This window comes from Mercenaria mercenaria, chromosome 3 (genome assembly GCF_021730395.1).
Source record: "Mercenaria mercenaria strain notata chromosome 3, MADL_Memer_1, whole genome shotgun sequence".
NCBI classification, from domain to species: Eukaryota; Metazoa; Mollusca; class Bivalvia; order Venerida; family Veneridae; genus Mercenaria; species Mercenaria mercenaria.
Genome location: NC_069363.1, coordinates 101,376,635 through 101,400,310, shown reverse-complemented (window position 1 = coordinate 101,400,310; position 23,676 = coordinate 101,376,635). Strand labels below are relative to the sequence as shown.

General features: G+C 33.0%; 1 protein-coding gene across 1 annotated transcript in view; it reads right to left on the bottom strand.

Moving 5' to 3' along the window:
* Window positions 1–23,676, bottom strand: part of LOC123523822 (uncharacterized) — a 33,058-nt gene that overhangs the window by 4,536 nt on the left and 4,846 nt on the right. Inside the window, exon 2 of the mRNA XM_045301529.2 lies at window positions 2,604–2,774. Within this exon, the coding sequence (XP_045157464.2) occupies window positions 2,604–2,774 (171 nt within the window). The remainder of the gene's footprint in view (window positions 1–2,603; window positions 2,775–23,676) is intronic.

Genomic DNA, 23,676 nt, shown 5'->3' with positions numbered 1-23,676 from the left:
GGAATAAATTAGTACACACTCAATAAATGTATATAACTCACAGCATGAATTCGTACTTCTGCTAATAAACAGGCAGTATTTAAGCGACTGAACCAAACATTACTTCTGGACATTTTATAGAGAATGCAGTTCTACATTCACAGTTATTTTGTATATTTATCTAAGTTAAATACATTTGATGAGGATTTTCTAAATTTAATAACAAAATATTTTTTGTGTAAAATGCGCATACTATATCTTTAAACGTCTATGTGAATACTGATTCTCAGCCAGACGTATATATGATGTGATATGGTCATTGCTTTGGAATGGCAGCAATCTATGTTGATAAAGAAATTTTATATCTGGAGGTGTATTTTAAAGATAAAGAATGTAAATATTAATATAATCTTTTTATCTCTTGAAAAATTCATTGAATAATTCGTTGTAATCGAACAGCATTTTTATTTTCAGATAACATATTTTCTCATTCTATCATTACAGCAAGGATGGCTCAAAGAACCGACAATTTCCCTGAAGTTCTGCACTATACAACAGAGGCATAGCAGCTGCTAAGTTAAGATGGAAATTGCATACTTGTCTAGACTAAATTGGGAAGACCAGCATACCATCATTGTAAGCAAGAAAAGAAGAAATGTTTGCTATCAGTATAAGAAAAATGATAACTATATCATGTATACAGTTAGATTTGTGTACTTACAACTTTATTGTCAAAATTTCTTGATTTTATAGGTATAACAATAAATTTTAATTATGATGTCATTGCACTTTAAAATATTATTTATTGTTATAACGTGTGATATATGAAAATAAAAAAAACCGCAGTTTGAATGTCACCCTTTTGTTTTATGCAATGTAATGTTACTTTATTACACGCTTTTAGGATAAAATAAAAGGGAGCACTGTCCTGTTGTAAACATGTTTTCTTTTCATTTTTCTCTGTCATAGTCAAAGCTTTATGTGGTGTCACATCAAAAAGCACACATGTCAGTATTTAGACGTTGATTATAGTGGACATGTAATTTCACACTTACACTACGCTCAGTTTGTCTTATTTTAAGACGAATGTCTCTCTTTTCAGTAAGGAATATGACCTATGTGTACCAAGTAATATTCATCATTGTTTTGATATGTTCCTCAACAAAATATAATGCTTTAGGTGCATTGCCTTTAAATGTCTGTAAGTATATTATTGTAGATCGAGTAACTTTCGTATATGCTCTTTTTAGCGATTTCATGGGTAACAATCTTATTCGCGGTGTTAAGAATTCGCGGAACGCGAGTGTTGTTTAAGGGCATTTAGCAGATTTTAACTTATTGAATATCCACGACTAACATACAAAAATATAAGATAAGTCGGCAAGACATATGACAATACAATATATGCTCTGAATGAGCTTTTTAACCAACTACCAACTACGAATATTTTGAAATCGCGACTGGCATGATTCGCGAAAAAAAAACATTGCCAATATTTCCAAATCTACAGTATTTCTAGATATGATTAATATTTTCTTCTAAGAAATTATCAAGAAAATGAATTTTAAGTTTTATTTAAGGTCATTTTAAGCGTATGTCTGAAACGCCTTTTGATTTCTAAATTACATATTTGACACATTCCATAAATTTATTGCACATGTTTGTTTCTTTCTAAATAGAATTTGCATTCTAAGAAGGTTAAACGGTGTTCCAAATGTCAGCTTAACATTTCACGCAAGATATCGTTGCACAAAGGGGGTACTGTTTGTGCAGGGAAAAGGCATTTCCTTTTCTTTGTTCTGTTTGAGACTAGAGGTGTTTTTTTTTTCTGAGTCATCGGCAATCTAAACTTAGTTAACTTTACTAGATTTGCGTTTGTTACATGCATTAGTCGCATATTTATGCAGAGCTGCACATCTTTTCATAGCCCTAGGCGACTAACCAAAGGCATATGCTGTGAAACATAAATTTAATTTTGTAAATATATAAAATAAAAAAAGACCATTTCCAATACTTTTTTATATTTACAGTCTATTTAACAGTATACTACTTTGAAAATATGAAATTTACTGCATATACAAGATGCAGTTTATGTAAACGTAACATTAACGAGTTTTTGTGTATGGCTGGATAACTCCTTTTGTCTTCATTAATAACTGTAGAAAATAACTTCATAACAATATATTTTTTACTGTCGTGACATTAAGTAACCTTTAAGGAATGGTTACGTGTAACAGAGAGGCTGTTTATGATTTCCTCTCAACCACAAATTAACATTTCCCCAGATAATTACTGCGCAGATGCTTAACATTTGAAACTATGTCAAGTTGAACGTTTTTCTCTCTCCTCTTTTCACGTTTCAATCGCATCTGTAAACATGCACGTTTTACCATCGCTAATAAATGACCTTGCCATCGTTAGTAACAAACCCCTTTTCCATTATAAAATTGTTTCTATCATTTACATTTATTCGTTGTTTCGTTCGACTCGGAGAAATTATCAATACGGAATACTGTACAAAGTATTATTGAGATCAATTGTCACATGGACAGAGTATCCGTATATCAGACAGTGTTGGACTCGTAGTTAAGAACATTTTCAGAAGAAAGTACGTGGTAACTCACCGTCCTCCTCATAGTGTTGGAAGTAGTGTACTATCTTCAGCATAAAAACAAGCCGCCGCCTCCACATGAAATATGCTACAACAAACACTGCTGATATCATCACAATCACCATGGCAACCGACACTCCTACCACGTACCAGTGAAATATCACTTCGTCCGGTGGTGGTGTTCCTGAAATGTAAGACAAAAAAGTCATTAGCCTGGAAAATGAATGCCTTATTTTAGTAAGACATACATGCACCTGTTCGTGCGATTGTCTTGCTAGAACACATATGTTGCATCATTTTATAATTTGTTTGGATCTGTCAGCCACGTGAACCGCAAAGCAAAGACGGCAGATTGATCGGTTTTGTTCTTACGAAGGGGAAAGCAAAGCAGATATCTAAATAAATAAATGAATGCCTCATTTGGATATTTTGGAAAAATCACGATACCCGACATAAACATAGGAGCAGGGGATACTAAAGAACACGCACTCCAATGCTAAGAGTGTTGAGGGAAGGTAGCATAATTTATGTTTCTCTCCGCCCAAAACGGGAAAGGCATATTAAGAACTCTGATCTCAATAATTGTTCATTGTTGTTAGAGCTTCTCTCTTGCTATTTTGTTCTTCTTGCCCATTCTACCTTGCAGCTACGTAAAGGTCAATACGCCATTACCGTGTTCGTTCAAATCAGTTATTAGATGGAATGTGCGTCTTACAAGTAAATTGTTCAAGCAGGCACGCTTCAATAAAATTGCAATGATTTTCAGTAATTTAAATTTAATTGTGTAATTTGTATTCTGAACCAGTTTAATTCTGACTTAAAATATAGAATAAATTCGTTTAAGAACAATAAGAAAAAAAAAGAAACCTTTTCAGTAATAGTTTAGATAAGTGTGTTTTGTGTAATTACTGGCGAATAAAATTTGCATTTATAATGACACTTAACATTGCCCATATATGGAGATAATTTGTATTCTTAATATCGTTTTGTCTTTCGTTTAATATGTCCCCACATTACTCATCAGTCTTGGGGTTGAAAGATTTTTTCCTTCTGTAATTAAGGTTTTACAATCGTGACATGCTTGTAGATTAGTCTGTGGTGAAAGTAAAAAAAACCGCAGTTTAATATTTTTGACAAATCTTTTTGCACCACAAGATTGGAATGGAACAAAGCATCTTTTTCTCATTAAAAGTGCAATATGTTTTATCTAGTTTCAAGATTACAGATACTATAAGCGAAGTTTCATAAATGTATTCAAATATTTAGTTTTTAAAGTTATTTAAAAATACTTGCATGTTGTACAGTAGAGAGCCGGGTGCTCTCGAAGGAGCATAAGGAACATTTATATCATTGTTAGGTTACAGTTACAGTTTAAATCAGAACTTATTTGCTATTACATCATTACTATAATAGTTACTATTAAGGTTGTCGTAAAAGTCACAAACTATATTCTATATGTTTTTTCATCACGTTTTAAAAGTTTTTACACTGAACTCGCACAGGACCCGGACAGAATAAAAAACCTTTTGCAACTTTGATCAAAATTTTGATGGTAACAGTTACAGTGTGGACGTAACATTTGCCAGTCGCTGTTACAGATGTCGCCATACATGTACATTCTATTGGCTGCTTATAGTGATAGCGACGGTACAGCAAGTGCCTCTGTTATAAACGCTAATGCGAGGAAAGTTGAAATCTTAGTTTTACCAGAAGCCTGTAAAACGACTTGTCTACTTCAGCTTTATGAATTTTAAAACTAGTAACTCAGTTTTCTTCCAGACTGCAAGGACGGGTCAGACAAAACTTTACATCCGTTCGGGTTTTTCCCCTTCTTTAATGGGAATAAGATAGTCAGTATACTTAGATGACTTCTGAAAGTACTCCTTACAACAACCCCTAAATTAACTCCTTTTCTATTCTTTCTGGAACCTTTCCGGGATCCAAAATTCTTACGCTTCATTTTTTTTATCAAGCATACGAATGAACACGCAGCTTTATCATATAACTCTACAAACACACACTACGACCCAGGAGAGTAAAGAAAATACGATACTCCTGGACTACTTGTGACAACACCTTCGTCGGCTTACATTTGATTTTGTAGCGTTCAACCTAGGATTTCATGGACCCCACTACACACGTATGACAGTGCATTGTATGTTTAAAGTCACACCTACGTGCAAAGAGTTCTTCTGTAATAGATTTTAAAAAGTGGAATGATAAATTAGCCCAAGTGTTGTTACTAAACGTTTTGTACATGTAAAAAAAGGTCACGCATCCAACTTTTTACACATTATGAATTGGCTTGAATCAATCTTCAACTTTAACTTCCTTCAAAATTGCTGGCTACAGATCGGACCGCACGCTTTGACATAAGAGTAAAGATGTATTTTTAATTTATGTGAATTTATATTTTAGGCAAATCGGGAAGAAAACTTGTAAGCTTTTTTGACCACATCTAGTTAAAACAGTTGTCTTACATATTGTAGCATTGTGGTTGATCTCGACGTTTCACAATTTATCTGATGGGTTTCATAGAAGACAAAAGTACACATTCATTAGTCACTTCTTTTTAAAACTCAAAATAATGCAGTTGTCTTTGTCATATTTTAATTATATTATTCATCTAAAATTATTAAAATTAGCAATGTTGTGGAATTCGTTCTAAAATAATTGCATAATCTATGAGAAAGGGAGTAGTACTGTGTAACATATGTTCGCTCAATGAAACTTTACATCTTCTACCTCAGAAGCTCGCATTATCACACGTAACGGTACAAGATGTCTTTTCAATAGGACGTCCCACCATAGACAGATTACATTTGTGCTGAAGGAGTCCGAAATCCATTAGTTTTAATACCAATAAAATGGAGTACAGTATAAAATTCTGACCCACACCTATACCGCTCTACAAGACCATTCCGTAGAGACATAAGACATCAGGAGACAGTGCGACATAAGTTTTTGCCAAAGACTAAATCCGCGATGTATGACAAATGGAGCTTTTCAGACTCTCCCTCTCTCTCTCTCTCTCTCTCTCTCTCTCTCTCTCTACGGATTAGAGTAACCACATTACTGGCTACTTTCAAAAGTTTGATAAAATGGAGAACGTATTCCCTGGAAACGTCACATACAATTAAATCAACGTTGTGCCATAACCTGATATACATTGAACAAGTAACTAGAGAACAGCATGGAACAATAAACATTACTGGACATACATAATTTTACAACACTTTGCAAACTTACCGAGATTCTTCATATAAAAGCTTAAAACAGTATTTTATCCTTAAACCATTTTGATTTTTCATATCTGTATCCGTTTATCTTTTTGTTTTATCTTCCTTCTTTTTTACTTTATTAATTTGTCAACTTAAATACGCAGACTTTTTACTTTATAATCGTTCGTATTTTAGAACATAGTCACTGTTGATTTTGTAGTATTGTATCATAGTTTTAGATTTCAATACAATAGAGACAGAGATAAAGATATTACAACACGTTTTCCAGTATTTTTAAACACCCCTAGCTCGAATTTTCTGTATATAAAGGAGGCCTATTATAAATATGTACGACTTAAAAGTGTGGACCTCGTCAGTTAATCTTTTCTAGTAATGTTGAGTGTGTGTAGTTTTTATTTTAATTTTACACGAGCATGATATACAAGTTATACGTTTCTACAGTAGCATATTCCGAGTGTATAAACATGTTTTAACCAGAAAGTTAAATTTGAAAGTATTATGTCAGCTCTGTTGTAACCGAAGTCAAGCCTTTGTAACGTGTCAAGGAACTTTGTATGTATGTCTTCATTTTCAAACTTCTTTTCAAGTCTGTAAGCATTTTCCTTCGTGATTTATCACTGAAAACTGATTATATTTATATACATATGTAATAGATTATTTCTGTGTACATGTATATAAAAAAAAACATGTTCTGGATTGAACGTTTTTGAATAAAATTATTAAAACTCAAACACATTTTATATTCACATGTCCTTGCTCTTAAGTTCATATTTCTTTAAATATTAGTACTTAATATAAGATTTCAGAGCATGAACACTTTTTATTTACCATTTCTAAGACAACGCCACTATCACTAAAGCGGTCCAGCGTCGCTGTGACACTGTCCGTACCAAACAAAATTAATCAACTTGTGATCAACAGTGATTAAGTGTTCTCGCCATTGTTCAAATAATGTTCCAGTAAAATTGATGAAAGGAGACAATAAACTGTGATGGACATGCTCTCTAATTTCCGAAATTTGACAGAACGTTTCTTGTTTTGGACGTCTGGATTGCGATGCGTCAGCGATATTCTCCTTGCCACTTTTACACCTCTTATACCACCGATAAAATGAAGTTTTCAGCCATTGCCTCTTGAACTTTATGCAATATAGCATTTGTCTCTTTTCTTGACCACAAAATGTTATAGCATATCTCAATTCAACTCTCATATTCAAGCGATGACAAACATAAAATAACTGTTTAACATTTTAATTATGTCAGATTTATAACTTTAAGTTATTCGCATAGCATTGATGTTTCACGTAAATGTTCACTCGATTTAAGAAATTGTAGCTTGAAAGCTAAGCCAATGACATCTATATCTTTTTGTCGAATGAAAAGTAGGAAGAGACAAATTTGGGTCGAATGACGTCACATGACGTTGCCATAAGTTCCAATTATTTGTCCAAGGAAGATATGATATAAGAGTTTTGTCGATTTTTTATGATACGGGAAGAAATGAAAGCACATTTCCGTGTTTTTATTGAATATCACTCGTTGCAGGAAATGCACTAATTCTTATTACAAGTGTGACATGTTAAAGGCGCGGCATTCTAAAATATCATTTAAGATCAAATTTAGATTCGTACTTAGTTTATAATGTTCGAGAACGGAAGATTAGTGTTGCTGTGTGCACTACAGAACAGAAAATAAAGCAAGACGTGGATAGTGTTCGGAGAAAAAGCTTTCAAAGAAAAGCAACATGACAATTGTAAGCAATAATGTATCCTAAACGCATACTTAACGACCTAATTATCATAAATTAACCTTTAAATTAATTTAGTGAATTAAATTTTATCCATAGAAGAAACAAAAACATTTAGGTGTACCCCGCAAAAACGTTCGGTAAACCTTTATGCAACATGACATACTGTCTGCTTGTCAACTAAAACAAAAACGTACCGACAATTTGTCCTCACGTTAACAAGTGGGCGCTCGAAAGAAAACAAGTCCGTTCTGTTTGCAAAATCACGATAATTGTATCATTACTAATCGAGATATTTCGACAAAAAAAAACACATTCAAGGCCTATCCGCTTTTTTTTTCTTCGTGTTACTAAATTTGGCTTAAAAAGAGAAAAAGTCTCTAAACTTAGAATAGCTAGAAATTCGATTAAAAGTAACAAGACTGATGAGACATATTATAACCATTATGTTTCAAATAGCTTAAAGCATGCTAAACTTTTAAGTAAACTTTTCTGGATAAAATATAAAATAGAAAAAATGGAAACTCCACAGGTCGCTCAACACAACAAAAACAAAAAATGTTGCAGGCTCGGTTTGATTGAGCCTGTTCATGGACGGTAGTGGAAATGCATGCTACCGTCCACGCCCTCTAGCCCCGGGTTGAGCAGAACTCAACATTTACCATGCTAAAAGTACAAAAAAAAAACAATTAGAGACATCAGCAGATGTGTTCATAATGCGGTGCACATGGAACCTTCAATGCTACACTAGCGTGTAATTCCATGAAAAGCGGCGTATGGTCCCCAGTTAAAATAATGGGCTTGCCCTAACGAGAAAACAATGAGCAGAACTAAACAAACTGGAATTTAGAAAGGGGATCTGAGGTTATGGAGCCTGCATATCACAGGAACAGCCAAAAGACAAAATTAAAGAGCAGGCACCATATCCAAGGGGTGATTAAACAATACCCAAAGCTATGAAAGCGGGAGTATTGGAACCACCCAGGCCGAAATGTTCATGCTGAGAAACTAAACAGTACCAGTAACACGACATAAAAGTCGTGCTGAACGATCTGAGAAGACTCCTTCTAACCATAACAGTTTTCAATTTTTAAAAGAACAAAATCAAATTAAGCTTGAGCGAAAATCAAAACGGAATATGCTTTATATAACTTTGGTCTTACTGAAACAAATAAGGCTTGGATGGACATATGCGGACTTTAAACGTCTTGTAACTGCTTGATGATCAGTCTAGCTTAAAAACAAACACTTTGAGAGGGACTAACATAATTACGTATGCTGTATCGGAGCAGTCAGTGACTGCAATACATGCATATAAATTTACACAACGAAATCAAAATGAACACTCCAAAGGCATGTAAAATAGAAACTTTAGTTCCGTTATACTAATTTTATGTAGTTACATTCAAATTTGAGAATTATCTATGGCATAATGCCCTTTACAAAAGTATCATTATACAATTAAATAAGCATTTTATAGCGGAGTCAAATGTCAAGAAAGAATATGCATACACCTATAGAAAGCACACATCTAAACGTATCCTAAAAGTTCATTGGCATGGTTACGGGACAGCATTCAAAAACATCTTTAAACTGTACAGTTGTTTTTATTCATATGAAATTTAATGTAAATGCAAATGCTTTATTACAAGACATATATGATACATATTGTTTCTTTCAGATATTTTGTGTTATAAACAAAACAGAACGAAAAATGACGTAACATAGAAATTTACATCGTTGTTTGTGTTTCCGGATAACAATAATATAAATTGATCATGTGCTTCCTTTTATTACACGTTTGTTTATCATTGGCATCATTAGCCAGACCCATAAATTGCAGAAAAAAGAAGGAGTTATTTTTTAACTACTGTAACAGGTTGCAGTGTCATGCTGAAGTTATGGCATTCTAAAATATCACTCATAAGGACTTTAACACTTTATAATGAGTAAGGCTGTACATAATAGGACAAACAATAAAGTAACATGAAAATGAGCATGGATAACTATTAGGTTAAAGACAACCATAAGTACTTACGATTTTAAAATCATATTGTGGGTTCATTATCATATATATATATATATATTAAAAGCAGAAGGAAAAAAATCTAGGTATACCAACACTAAAAATCAGTACACTATTTTACACCTTGGCATGTCAACTGCGGCAAAGTGTCTAATGTTCATAGTCACGCCAGAAATATAGTTGCCGGTTTTGTTTAACGGATATCTTAACAGAACCATTAAATATCCCAGACAATTCAGTAAGGTTTAATTTACAGACCGACCGACAATTTGGCTCCGAGCTGATCAAATTAAAATTACAGTTAGAATATTGTTTAAAACCTGATACAGAAGTATCAATTTTGATGTTCTAAACAGGTTTTATAAAGAAACCTTGATAAGCAAACAATTAGAATCTAAAATGATATTATACAACTAAAAATACAATGGTTTATAGAAACACCACGAACATTATTAATGTGCCGACAATTGTTTGTCCAATTTTATAATGATAAATTACTATATCCAGCCTATAGTTCCAAGTGCAAGGGAACAATGGAATGCTATGGTAACAGATAAAGCAAATACAATGCCTTGTAAGCCTAACAATTATTAACGTCTGTCAATCATGTCGCTTTAAAGCCAAATCAGTATTGTTAGTAAATTTAGCTGGCATTTATTACGATTTTCGCTATAGCCAGTTGATGCAATCCAGCACGTTTCAGCGCATTAACATAAAGCTGATTCCGAAAAAGGTAAATGTCATCCAATGAAAGTTACAACCTTATTAAATATGGTCTTTTCTGCCATGCGGTTTTGGTGGGGGATGTGCATTCAATGATGTTTCTTGTTATTCCTACTTTACACATGGATAATGTCACGGAAAAATTGAATATTAATAAGATGTCATTACCCTTACAAATGGGATATTGATAGGAAAACAACAGACAGAAACTAACACCTACTGATAGCTGTAGAGACAGGTACAAAAAGAGTACAGTTCATAAAAACGGTTGCAAATGGTTTCATCTTCCCGTTACCACATGTTAACCTACCTTAACTTGGCCTTGACCTTCACCTACAGGCTATATCAAGGAGACAAACATACCTGTGTAACACGTGGTTTAGAAATTTTACAGAAGGTTACAGCTTTGATCTGTAAATGAGGTTTTGCACCTACTTCTAGACATTTAATGGGAGAACGATTTTTTTATATAAAAACTCTGGAGAAAAAACTCTTAACAGTGCTACTGTCGCGAAATAAAAGTGTTCACAAATTAGTCCCTTACCGAACGTATAAAGTGGAGAATAAATCGATGAAACGGTTAAAACTCCAGAGTTGTGGTTTTGCCACCGGTGCCCTGCAGTGATCCTGCTTTATGTATATGTTTGTGTATGTGTTACATATATGTCTCATTACCGGTACTTCATTCAGCTTTTATTCACGTTTATGTGTATACAGTTGTGTACACATGCATACAATCTATGTTAGATGTTGTTCTTTTAATGTTGCTTTGCTTTTCCGGCATTTATCCTGGTTATATTTTAGTATTCGCAATATTCAACATATAAGGGGGTTACTGGTCTACTTAAAGACACTATAGTCTATAAAGTATTATAGTTCTCAACCTCAACGGAAAGTACATGATGCGCTATCAATTTCGAATGATTAAAAAAGAATTCTGGGGACTTTATCAAATAAAGTTAAGAAAGAAACGTGTTAAATGTAACACTAACAAGCTGTGCGAAACTCAAGCGACATATGCTTTATTTTATTTTGAATATCTGAACAGCTTGAACGTTCTATATGGCCTAAATGTTTCAAATCAGTTTTAATTATGAACAAGGACACTATCATAACTTTCTTGCCCATTTAATTGTCTTAAAAGTCTGGACAGAACTATGTTAAGGACGATTGCGGCAGTTTTGGGTAAAAAAATCCCAATAATAGAATTTGTTCAAACTTTGTATATGAACACAGTGTCATGTTAGGAACAGAATTATGAAAGAAACAATCATAGGTCACCATGCTTGTTCAGGAGTTATCTGCCCTTAAATATGCAAATTTGAAGAAAATCCAGTTTTAAGTGCACAAGACTCCTAAACAAGCACGGTGACCTATGATTGTTTTTGCATTTTTCTGTTTCTAACATGAAACTGTGTTCATATACAAAGTTTGAACAAATTCTATTGTTGGGATACTACCGAAAGTAGATCTCAATGTACATGTATGTATTTCAAATTGTAAAATTAAAGTGACACCTACGAGTATAAATTCCTCAAGCAATTTTTAATCGTTGTGATTAATTAGTCTTACTTTTACAAATCTGTTCATACCTTGTAAAAGGTCATTAAATACCAAATGCAGCCCACTTTTATAACTTGCGAATAGGTTCAAATCAATCTCATGTTTTAATTTCCTTTTGAATTACATGTTGTATATAACGGTCTGCTCACATTGGTTGAAGAGTTAAAATGTATTACAAGTCTGTACTATTTTATATATGAGAGCATTCAAGGGGAAAATTTGATGCATTTTTAATCACCCTTGCTGAATTTATGTCTCTTAGAGTGAACAATGTTCGGGGTTAGTTCCACCAATCCACAAGATAACCGCTACAACGTTTCATTTCATTAATTAATCTATTTAAGAAATAATAAGTGGTTTATCGTAGATTCTAACACGACCAGCAAATAACATACATACATGTAGAGCAAAATCTATCTCGGGTTATTCTGCAATAAACCACTCACGTGCAATGACGTCATCCGATTCAGGACCGTAGCACGGTCGTAAAAAGTAGTTACCTTTTTTTCTAACATTGTTGATACTAGAATGTCGTGTCAGAATCGAAATAATAAGTTCCCAAGTGTGATTTATCGTAGAATAACCCGAGTATTTCGTTCTTATGCGAAAAAAATGTATCACTCAGGCCTACGGCCTTCGTGATATATTCTTACGCATAAGAACTCAAAACTCAGGTCTACGGCCTTCGTGATATATTCTTACGCATAAGAACTCAACACTCGGGTTATGCTACGATAAACGACGTTTGGGAACTTATTATTTCTTAAATAACCCGAGTTTTGAGTTCGTATGCGTAAGAATATATCACGAAGGCCGTAGGCCTGAGTGATATATTGTTTCGCATAAGAACGAAAAAGTCGGGTTATTCTACGATAAATCACACTTGGGAACTTATTATTTCGATTCTAACACGACATACTAGTATCAACAGTGTTAGAAAAAATGGTAACTACTTTTTACGGCGTGCTTCTCACCTAGATCGGATGACGTCATTGCACGCGAGTGGTTTATTGCAGAATAACCCGAGATAGATTTTGCTCTACATGTATGTAGGTTATTCGCTGATCATGTTAGATTTATTTATTCATTTATTTATTTATTTATTTATTTCAGACTGAAATTGTACACGTACATATCATTTTTTTTCTTCTTAATGAAATGCTTTTCAAGTGTCATATTATTTTTACCTTAAAACATCACAACTGTTTTAGAAACATGTTTCTAGAAGATTGTAAACTTTATAGAGAGGACAGCTGTTGTATTCGTTTGTTCCAAATGTTTGCAGAACGAAGGATTTTTTTTTTGCGTTTTACTGTCCGCTTTTGTGTAAAGGCTCTTATGCCGACTTGTGCATATTTCAAATACTTATACTATTAATGCATATGTTGATGACATTTCTGCCATTGCTGTTCATCTGTTTTCAATTCAGTGAAGAAACACAAACTAAGATTCACTTACGTGTTTCATATGACACAAACGCAACACAGGCTGTAGGAAGATATAAATTGCATTCGACATTCTAGCATATGGCTATCTGGAGATCTGATATGCTTTTGTAGCATTGGCACAATGTTACGTATTAAAAAGTCTGTGGAATCTGAATACTATTCTCTCTTAATGTTCAGTTTTCAATTTCGCGGTTCAAAAACTTCTTTAAAATCATTTGCAAACTTATAGTACTCAAAGAAAATGGATTCTTTAAAATAAAATTTGTAAATACTTACCACTGCATGCAACCCTCATTGGTAGAAATTAGTTTTCTGATATTTTATGATAATTTCTATTTGCATAATAATACTATTATACTGAAGAGCGTTTGCAGGCATGTCTCTTTAAAATTTAAAAGGCTCATCTCAATTACATAAGAATGATATTACTAATTCATGGCATACAGATTTACATTAAAGAAGTTTTAGATATAGAATATAGATCAAATGGAATTTAAATTTTTGAATACCAAACAGCATATGAGCCGCGCCATGAGAAAACGAACATAGTGGGTTTGCGACCAGCATGGATCCAGACCAGCCTGCGCATCCGCGCAGTCTGGTCAGGATCCATGCTGTTCGCTTTTAAAGCCTATTTGAATTGGAGAAACTGTTAGCAAACAGCATGGATCCTGACCAGACTGGGCGGATGCGCAGGCTGGTCTGGATCCATGCTGGTCGCAAACCCACTATGTTCGTTTTCTCATGGCACGGCTCATATATACGATTTAATTAAGTGCATCTCCTTGATAGGGAATATCATATTCAATACATCTGCGAGTTCAGTGACTGGATTACGTCCATATTTGCATAACAAAATCAACAAGCACTGAAGAAAATGAAAACATCAAGGACATGTGAAAAGAAAGTTTAGTTCAGTTTTATATCTTATATAATTATATTCAATCTAAAGCATTAAGTATTACATTATTCACATGAGAAAATAAACGAAAACATGATTAAATAAATATAAGCATTTTTTCTTTTCAGTTATATCAGAATACGACATGCATAAAATAATTAATTGAGACACGTTTGTACGGACTTGCCATCGGTTAAAATGGAGCAGACACGATATTTATGTAGACTTTGGATAACTTATATTGGACTTAACTAACCCACTTTTTCGTATCACCAAAAGACAGGCACTTTTACTGTAAAAACCCGTATGATTTGAGATGCACACATTCAAATGTAAATAAATAACACAACACTTCAAAACATATGCCGTTCAACATGACAGGCATTGCTGTTTGTTTTTCTTCATAAAAAACATAAAGATAAATTGATGATTTTCTTAGCTTTTAGTTTTATATTCAATCATATAATCATGGTGCGTACTCGGTCAAGTCCTTTCTTATATCAGCCCCTGAAAAATAATGACAGGAGTCTTTACTAGAATGCACTCCGATACTGTAGGGTATTTTCTTAAGACTTTTTCCATGTAATATGATAGGTTTAGCCGAGACGTTCACATATCTTTTTTCTGAAATATCATTCCATGACAAATTTACATTAGTTTTCTAATAGTGCATTATGCTTAAGTATAAAAAAGTACTGGGGTTAGCGATATCATTAGGTGCATCTACTTTGACAAAGAATATTATATTCAATGCATCTGAGAGTTCAGTGACTGGATTACGTCCATATTTACATAACAAACTTAACTAGCACCTAAAAATGTGAAAGCATCAAGGACATTTGAAAAGAAAATTTAGTTCAGTTTTACTTATCTTATATAATTATATTCAATCAAAAGAATTGATTAAGCGTGACATTATTCACATATGAAAATAAATTAAAACATGATGAAATAAATGTAATCATTTTTACTAGTTATATATCACTGAGAAAAATGCCTAATACGTTTGAAAATAAAGACATGCATATAATATTCATCGACACGTTTGTACGGATTTGCCGTCAGTTAAAACGGAGCAGACATGATAACTAAGTAGGCTTTGGGTAACTTATATTGGACTAGATTGACTATCCAAGGTTTCGTATCACCAAAAGACAAGCACTTTTACTGTAAAAACACTTATGATTTGTGAAGAAAACATATTTATTTTATTATACCGAAGACATATAAAGGTAAAACCATTTACTGAAAAATCAATATAATGAGTTAAATGATTACACCCAACAAAATAAAGACAGAATGAGTCTACATTCAATCAGGGCTGTTATATTTCGATCTTCTCAGATCGTACAGCACGACTTGTATGTCGTGTTATTGGTACTGTTTAGTTTCTGAATTTGAACATTTCGGCCTGGGTGGTTCTAATACTCCCGCTTTTATAGCTTTAGGTTTTGTATAATCACCCCTTAGATATGGTGCCTGCTTTTTAATTTTGTCTTTTGGCAGTTTCTGTGATATGCAGGCTCCATAACCTCAGATCCCCTTTCTAAATTCCAGTTTGTTTAGTTCTGCCCTGTGTTTTCTCGTTTAGGGCAAGCCCATAATTTTAACTGGGGACCATACGCCGCTTATCATGGAATTACACACAAGTGTATCATTGAAGGTTCCATGTTCACCGCAGTATGAACACGTCTGCGAATGTCTCTAATTTGTTTTTGTACTTGTAGCATGTGTAATGTTTAGTTCTGCTCAACCCGGGACTAGAGGGCGTGGACGGTAGCATGCATTTCCACTACCGTCCATGAACAGGCTCAATCAAACCGAGCTTGCAACATTTTCATTTTTGTCGTGTTGAGCGACCTGTGGTGTTTCCACTTTTTCTATTTCTATTTTACTAGAATGCACTCCAAATTTGTAGGGTATTTTCTAGAAGACTTTTTTCAAACAATATGATAGGATTAGCCGAGACGTTCACATATCTACAATCTGAAATATCATTCAATGACATATTTACATAATTTTTATTAGTTAAATGCTAAAGTACAAAAAGTACTGAGGTTTGCGAGTGAACTACAGGACAACAAAATGAAGCCACACGTACATGAAGTACGCAAAAATGTACTTCTTTGAAAAAGAAACAAAAAGTCAACTCTGAGCACTAACCATCCTAAACGCATACTAAGTGCGCCTATTATCATAAATTAACCTTTAAATTAATTTAATGAATTAAATGTTCAACAAAAGAAGAAAATCAAGGTGTACCCTGCAAAAACGTTCACTAAACCTTTCTACAACATGACATAGTGTCTGCCTGTCAACAAAGACAAAAACGTACCGACAATTTGTCCTCATGTTAACAAGTGCACACCTGAAGGAGAACAAACAGTTTGGCTGACAGAAATCTTATTATTGTACCACTAAATTCCAGACAACTCGACCAAAACACATTTCCCCTCAGTTTATTAGTTCTAAAGTCGAGTATTTATTGGTCTGCCAACCAGTTTCTTACACAGACCTTTTATCAACAAGCTGTTTTAAATAAATACTAATTGAGCCGCGCCATGAGAAAACAAACATAGTGGCTTTGCGACCAGCATGGATCCAGACCAACCTGTGCATCCATGCTGGTCGCAAAGCCACTATGTTGGTTTTCTCATGGTGCGGCTCAATTATCGTTACTTTGGGTCCCAAAAGCTTCTCAGCAGTGGCACTTCTTTGACATATTTGACATACATGTTCAAAACTTTCTAGAATATATACTCTCTCTCTCTCTCTCTCTCTCTCTCTCTCTCTCTCTCTATATATATATATATATATACATATATATATATAACAAATAAAAAAGAAATAAAAAAGAAAATTCCCTTTCTCTTATTGTTATATATTTAGACACACTGATGAGCCATTCACGGCGAAACTAGTTTGTGACTTTTATATTAAAATTTAAGAAAAACTAAGCGAGCGTGTGAAGTCATTTTATAATTTTACGATATATATATATATATATATATATATATATATATATATATATATATATATATATATATATCACATGTAATTCAAAGGGAAATTATAACTTATGATTGTAATCAAATAAGATGCTGATATTTTGACATATTGTTGCTAAAGAAAATTTTGTAAATTGTTTACCTGGATGATTTTTTCCAGTCAGTGCGGAAAAATGGAAATACAGTTTTTATCAAAACGCTTAGCCCTGTTAGACGCTTTTTGAATATAACGATAGTTTCTATCAAAACGCTTAGCCCTGTTAGACGCTTTTTGAATAAAACAATTTTGAAAAACGTGCTAAATGAAACATCAGGTGCGAAACTCAGACGATATAATATAATATATATTATGTAACTTTAAGTAAACAGCTGTATTATTTCATTGAGATGTAACAGAAACTACGAAAGGTCCAGAGTATGTACTTAAGATCATATTTTGGGCGTTTGATGATAAATGAATGACATACAGCGTTGTTGAACATTGCATTTTGGTCACGAAATTTTATGGGGCTTTTAAAATTTGTAGACTAAAGAAAACAAATATGTTGCACCGTATTTAGAAGTTTTTTTTGTTCGTTACAGTTGATGCGTTTGTATTGTGGTACGAACGTACGGATACGGTACGGTACCAAGAAACGGCAGATAGACATTCCATTCCGCTCCGCCATATTGAACAGCATCTTCTAGAGGTTCTCCGAGCTTCTATGCCGTAGAACAGCCTCATTCGCACGTACCCCGGACAGAAAGTGCCTGGTTACAGACTGTGGACACACAGGTAGATCTAATTACTACAGTGTTGTACAAACACATAAGATTTGACTAAAGATGGTGGTGTTAGAATCAGTTAAAGAAGTAATGTTTTTTAGTTTTTGGAAGTTATTTTTTTTCTGAATATAGTATTCAGAATAAATCAATTTTTCTCAATAATATTAAATTTAAAAATTTTTCTTTAGCAACAATATGTCAAAATATCAGCATCTTATATGATTACAATCCTAAGTTATAATTTCCCTTTGAATTACATGTTATATATAATAGTCTGTTCACATTGGTTTACGAGTTATTAATAATACGAGATCATCCATGAAGAAAGCTTGAGGTATTTTTGAATCACCTGCGTAGAAATACATATAGCCTAGAGGAAACAACACTCAGGTTTAGCTCCAACAGTTCACAGGATCTCCACTCCAACGTTATATTATATTGGATGGATTTTCAGACTGAAATAGTACATATGAAATATTCAAATAATTTGTAAGGATATCTGCACCATATTGTTTACCTCAGATTATTATATTTTGAAATTTGTTCTATGAGGGATGTATACTTTATTAGACACGGAGTGAACAGCTGTTGTTTAATTTCAAGTGTCGATTCGAGCGTTCCGTCTGTTTTTTATCACATAGGTGTAAATAAATACGTAGAAAAAGTTTTATTGACACATGTGTACAGACTTTACACCATTTCAAAACCGATTTGACATTAATCATTCAATTTCAATTATGCAACTCTTGTGTAATTTGGTTTTAACAAAACTTAACATAGTTTTCTATGTCACTAAGGGCATACACTTCCACTCAAAATAACAATTGATTTGTGATTTACACGTAAAATGATAAATAAAAAAAGCTCACTATCTATGACGTCCGCCTACGTATGCATGACATTTGACATAACAGATATTGCTGTCTGTTTCTCCTCTTGACAAAAAGAGACAATCTGATCATTTCCCTAGTTTTATATTACTTTAATATGATATAATGTGCATATGCGCATTGAAATATCCTTTCTTACAGAAAATAAAAATGGAAATGCATCTACTGTTCTTACATCTGAAGACAACAAGTAAAGTGTTCATGTTGAATGTGCGGTAACATTCAAGAACAAATTTACCTAAGTATTTTAATAGTTTATAATGTGTTAGTACCAAGAATGAGGTTTGTGTGTGTTCACTATATGACAAACAATAAAACAACATGTACATGTGGTGATAGTAACACATACATGTAACGCGCAGATAGGTATTCTTTAGAGTATAATAAAAATGACAATTCACGGTATACACTTACGATCTAACACGCATAATAAGTGTGTCCATTATCATAAATTAACCTTTCAAATTAATCTAATATGAATAAAATTTCAATAACGGGAGAGAAAAATAATCAAGGTGTACCCCGTAGAAACGTTCAGTAAATCTTTCTACAACATGGCATACCGTCTGCTTGTCACCCTCAACAAAAACGTACTCGTCTTAACAAAGGTACACTCGATGGATAGCATAAAACGCAGCAAAGCAACGTAATAGAATAGCAGACTCGGTTTGATTGAGGTAATGAAATGTGCAAACACCCCTAACGCCCCATAGCACCGGCTAAAGCGGAACTCTATTACAGTAAAAATGAGTGTGCTTTATGAGTCCAATAGAACAGAAAATATAACAACACTGAGACCAAGTACGGGGAGAATAAAGACTACTGTTGTAAAATATTGTATGACAAGTATTTCACACTGTATATAGAAGACATTTATTTTGCTTTACATTACAGTTGTTGAACAAACACTGTTGGTATTAGAATCAATTAAAGAAGTAATATTCGTTATTTTTTCTGAATATAGTGTATAAAATAGATTTTTTTTCTCTAAAACGAACTTCGAAAATTTACCAAATTTCTGTAAGTAGTAGCAATATGTCAACATATCAACATTAATTTACGTTCTATGCTGTTGCTATGCTGCTTGACATTTTCAGTTGGAACGAACTTTTCTTACACCATTTAATATAGACTAGCTCCTAGACTATGATATATCTTTTTACATTTTTATGATTGAATGTAGTGAACTGAGCCAGTCTATATCCTATGTCCAATATCATAGTCTAGTACAATCCGAAAATTCACAAACCTCTTTTTAGGTTTGTTATCAATCAATGTCAAGAAATGACCACAGCCTAACTGATAGAGATCAGTGGTTTACTGCCACATGTTTATGCAATTTATTGAGACCATCTGGGTAGCTGGGATTTACAACCGCAGGGGTCAGCTGAGTTGAAATTTTGTAAGAAATGAATTTTCATTTCTCTGTATTTGTACTTGCAACCCGGACTGGTTGCAGAAAAAGTTAGCTTTTGCGATATTTGTGTTAAAACCTTGAACTTCAATAGACGGAATGCACATATAATATAGTGGTATCACCTCTTGGTGCATTAATGAATATCCAGGTTCAGGGGCTGATTGAAGTGTTGTATTTGAAGGACAGTGAAACACAAGTACAGACACATAATTCTGCAATCTTGCTCTGAGAATATTCGGACAGAATGCTTTCATTTCTTGTTATCCTGTATTATGTTAGTAAGAAGGTCTATGGCTTTTCTGAAGGGAATTTTTAGCTTTAAAAATCTGTATGTAAATACATGAAAGCACATTTTTCACATCAAAATTGGTATTTCTGCAGAAGATAGAAACATCTCAAAGTTAGAAATACATTTAAGCTTATAATTCTTGTATGTTTCTTATTTGTGCAAATTTCGCATGTTGCATACTTATTACTATATTCTTCAGTTAACTCCAGTTAGTTATCTAATGCTTTACAAATCAAGAAAACCCCATACTAGTATAATCTTTAGTAAATATTACAGAGCCAAATGTTTTAAAATAAAAATTAATTGATTTGTGAAAAATATAATGTTAAATAGAGACATGTGGTTTCAAAGTGTTTTGGTGTTGAAAAGGTAACTCTACATATTAACATTTAGTTACATATCTCTTATAAGGTACATGCATTTGTTCAATTAATCGCAGTGTAGAGAGGACTGGAGATGGTTGAAAATCTTATGTATACTATAAAGTAATTTTATTTGAAATTTTAAGCGCTGGTTATCATATCTTATTAGACCACTTCATTTGCTATGTAGTTGATAATAGTATAGTTTTTATTCATGGAAGGCTTGTTCAATTTACCCAATACCTCATTTTAACATCAAAAATGTTTAATACTTTAAACACAAGTAAGCATTTGATATTTCGCATAAAATAAGCATTAGGAAGTTAACATTATAACTCCGCCCTTTCATTTGAAAAATGCCACATGCCAAATGCAAAATATTTAATGCCAAATGCTAAATCTTAAACATTGAGTCATAATTGTCAAATGCGATGGCAAATCAATACTGTGGAAGGACAGTGCGTCATGCTAAATGACAAATAATTTAATAAAAAATGGCATTTAGCATTAAATAATATGTATTTAGCATAAGGTTATTGGCATTTAGCATTAAAATTGACATTCAGCAATATATTAGCATGGCGCACCATACAAAGCTGAATGCTAACATGCATTGTCCGATGCTGGCATGACATGGTAGAACATGCTTCAAATCAGACACATGAAACATGATGCAGATCTTTATTTCATAAAATCAATGGACAATTAGCATTATCTTTCAGCATTATAAACATTAGATATTTGAAATTTTTGCATATTATGAGAGCAAGAATATTGTATTTAGCGATTAGAATTAGATATCTGGCAATAAGAATGGTGCACCAGCCTCCTATATATGCAACGACCTTCAATAGTTTTGTTATTTGTCAATCTTTGTTAAGAAAATAAAAGGTCTTTTTTGTTTAGTGCTGCAGTGACTGCAGTATGGTGCTTGGTCACTGAATAGAAATCATTTTTGCTGACACTTGTGTTTCTTTTAATTTTGGTATAGCTTTCTCATAATTTTGTCTATATCTACTGGCTTTCCAGTGGGACAATAAGTCTCGGTTTTATTAACACCTTTAAAAAGTTTTATATGGTAGCAATCATAATCTTCTTTTTTGCCACATATTATACAAAGCAATTTCTTTATCTTTGAATAAACTTGAACTCATTGAACATATCTTTTAATTAAAATGTGCTTTTGACAATGACATAAACTTTTAAAATCCATTCTTTAGTATCAGAATTTTACTGATTAGAATAATCCTTTAAATAAAATTAACATATTATTGTTAATAAATATATTTGCAAGATGACACATCAAGATTTCAAAAGTAGCAAAATGGTTTATTCTAGATGAGAATGGTACTTCAGTTATCACCATTAAAAATCAGTTAGGTAAACAGATTTATGATCAGCAGCATAACACTTGACCACTAGCATGATGTACCAAATTATCCATGGGTAATCTAATAGCCATAGGTGCCAGTCATCTCTCTGAGAACATTTCGGATTGTACTAGACTGATAATTTCAACATCAGTCCTGTGTGAAAATCTCTAAAATAGACTGGCTTTTGTCTCTATGAAATTGAATTTAAAAAAGGAAAAAAATATAGAAATACAGTTATTATAAGTCTAGTGGCTAGTCTACATTTAATATTGCTTCGATGGACACATTCTATATTTGTAGACGTTTTGCAAGTATTTATAGATCCGCTTTTCCAACTCAGATTAACTATGACCAAGCACATTTAACCAACGTTCGTGCCCATTAAAATTTTATCAATAAACAGAACCATCTGGAAAGAACACAACGTGTGCCAAAAATATGGTACGAAATACTCATCATTTATGATGAACTATTTTTAGTAAATCTCAGTGTATGTGTATTTATTTCAAGTTGTTAATTAAAAGTCCCATCTATGAACATAAATTCCTCATTTGAATTTTTTAAGCGCAGTGATACATTAGCTCAATCTGTTCATACTTTGTATAAAAAGGTCATAAAACACCAAAGCAGCCAATTTTTATAAATTGTTAATAGGTTCAAATCAATCTAAGTTTTAATTTCCTTTTGAATTACATGTTATACATAATGGTCTGTTCACATGGGTTGACGAGTAATTAATATTAGAGATCATTCATTGAGAAAGCTTGAAGTATTTTTGAATCACCCACTCAGAAATACATATCGCCTAGAGAAAACAACATTCAGGTTTAGCTCCATCAGTTCACAAGATTTACACTCCAACGTTTCATTATATATTAGGTGGATTTTAACTACATATTAAATACTCAGTTCTCTTTAATCAAATTAATTTTCATGGATATCTGTACCATACTGTTTACCTCAAAATATTTTTTCTTTGAGGGATGTATACTTTATTAGACACGGAGTGAACAGCAGTTTATTTTCAAGTGCCAATTCGCTCGTTCCAAATGTTTGTTCTGCGCGTAAAGAAAACATGGATAAATGGTGTATTGACACGTGTGTACGGACTTTATATCGTTTTAAAATTGAGTCGACATTGATCATTCTGTTTCATTTATGCAACTTCTGTGTTATTTGGTTTGAACCAAACTTAACTTAGTTTTTCGTGTCACTAAAAACATACACTTATTCAAAATGAAATAATAACATATGATTTGTGATGTACTCGTAAAGTTATAAATAGAAAACGAACTCTCTGTAACGTCCGCCTACATATGCATGACATTTGACA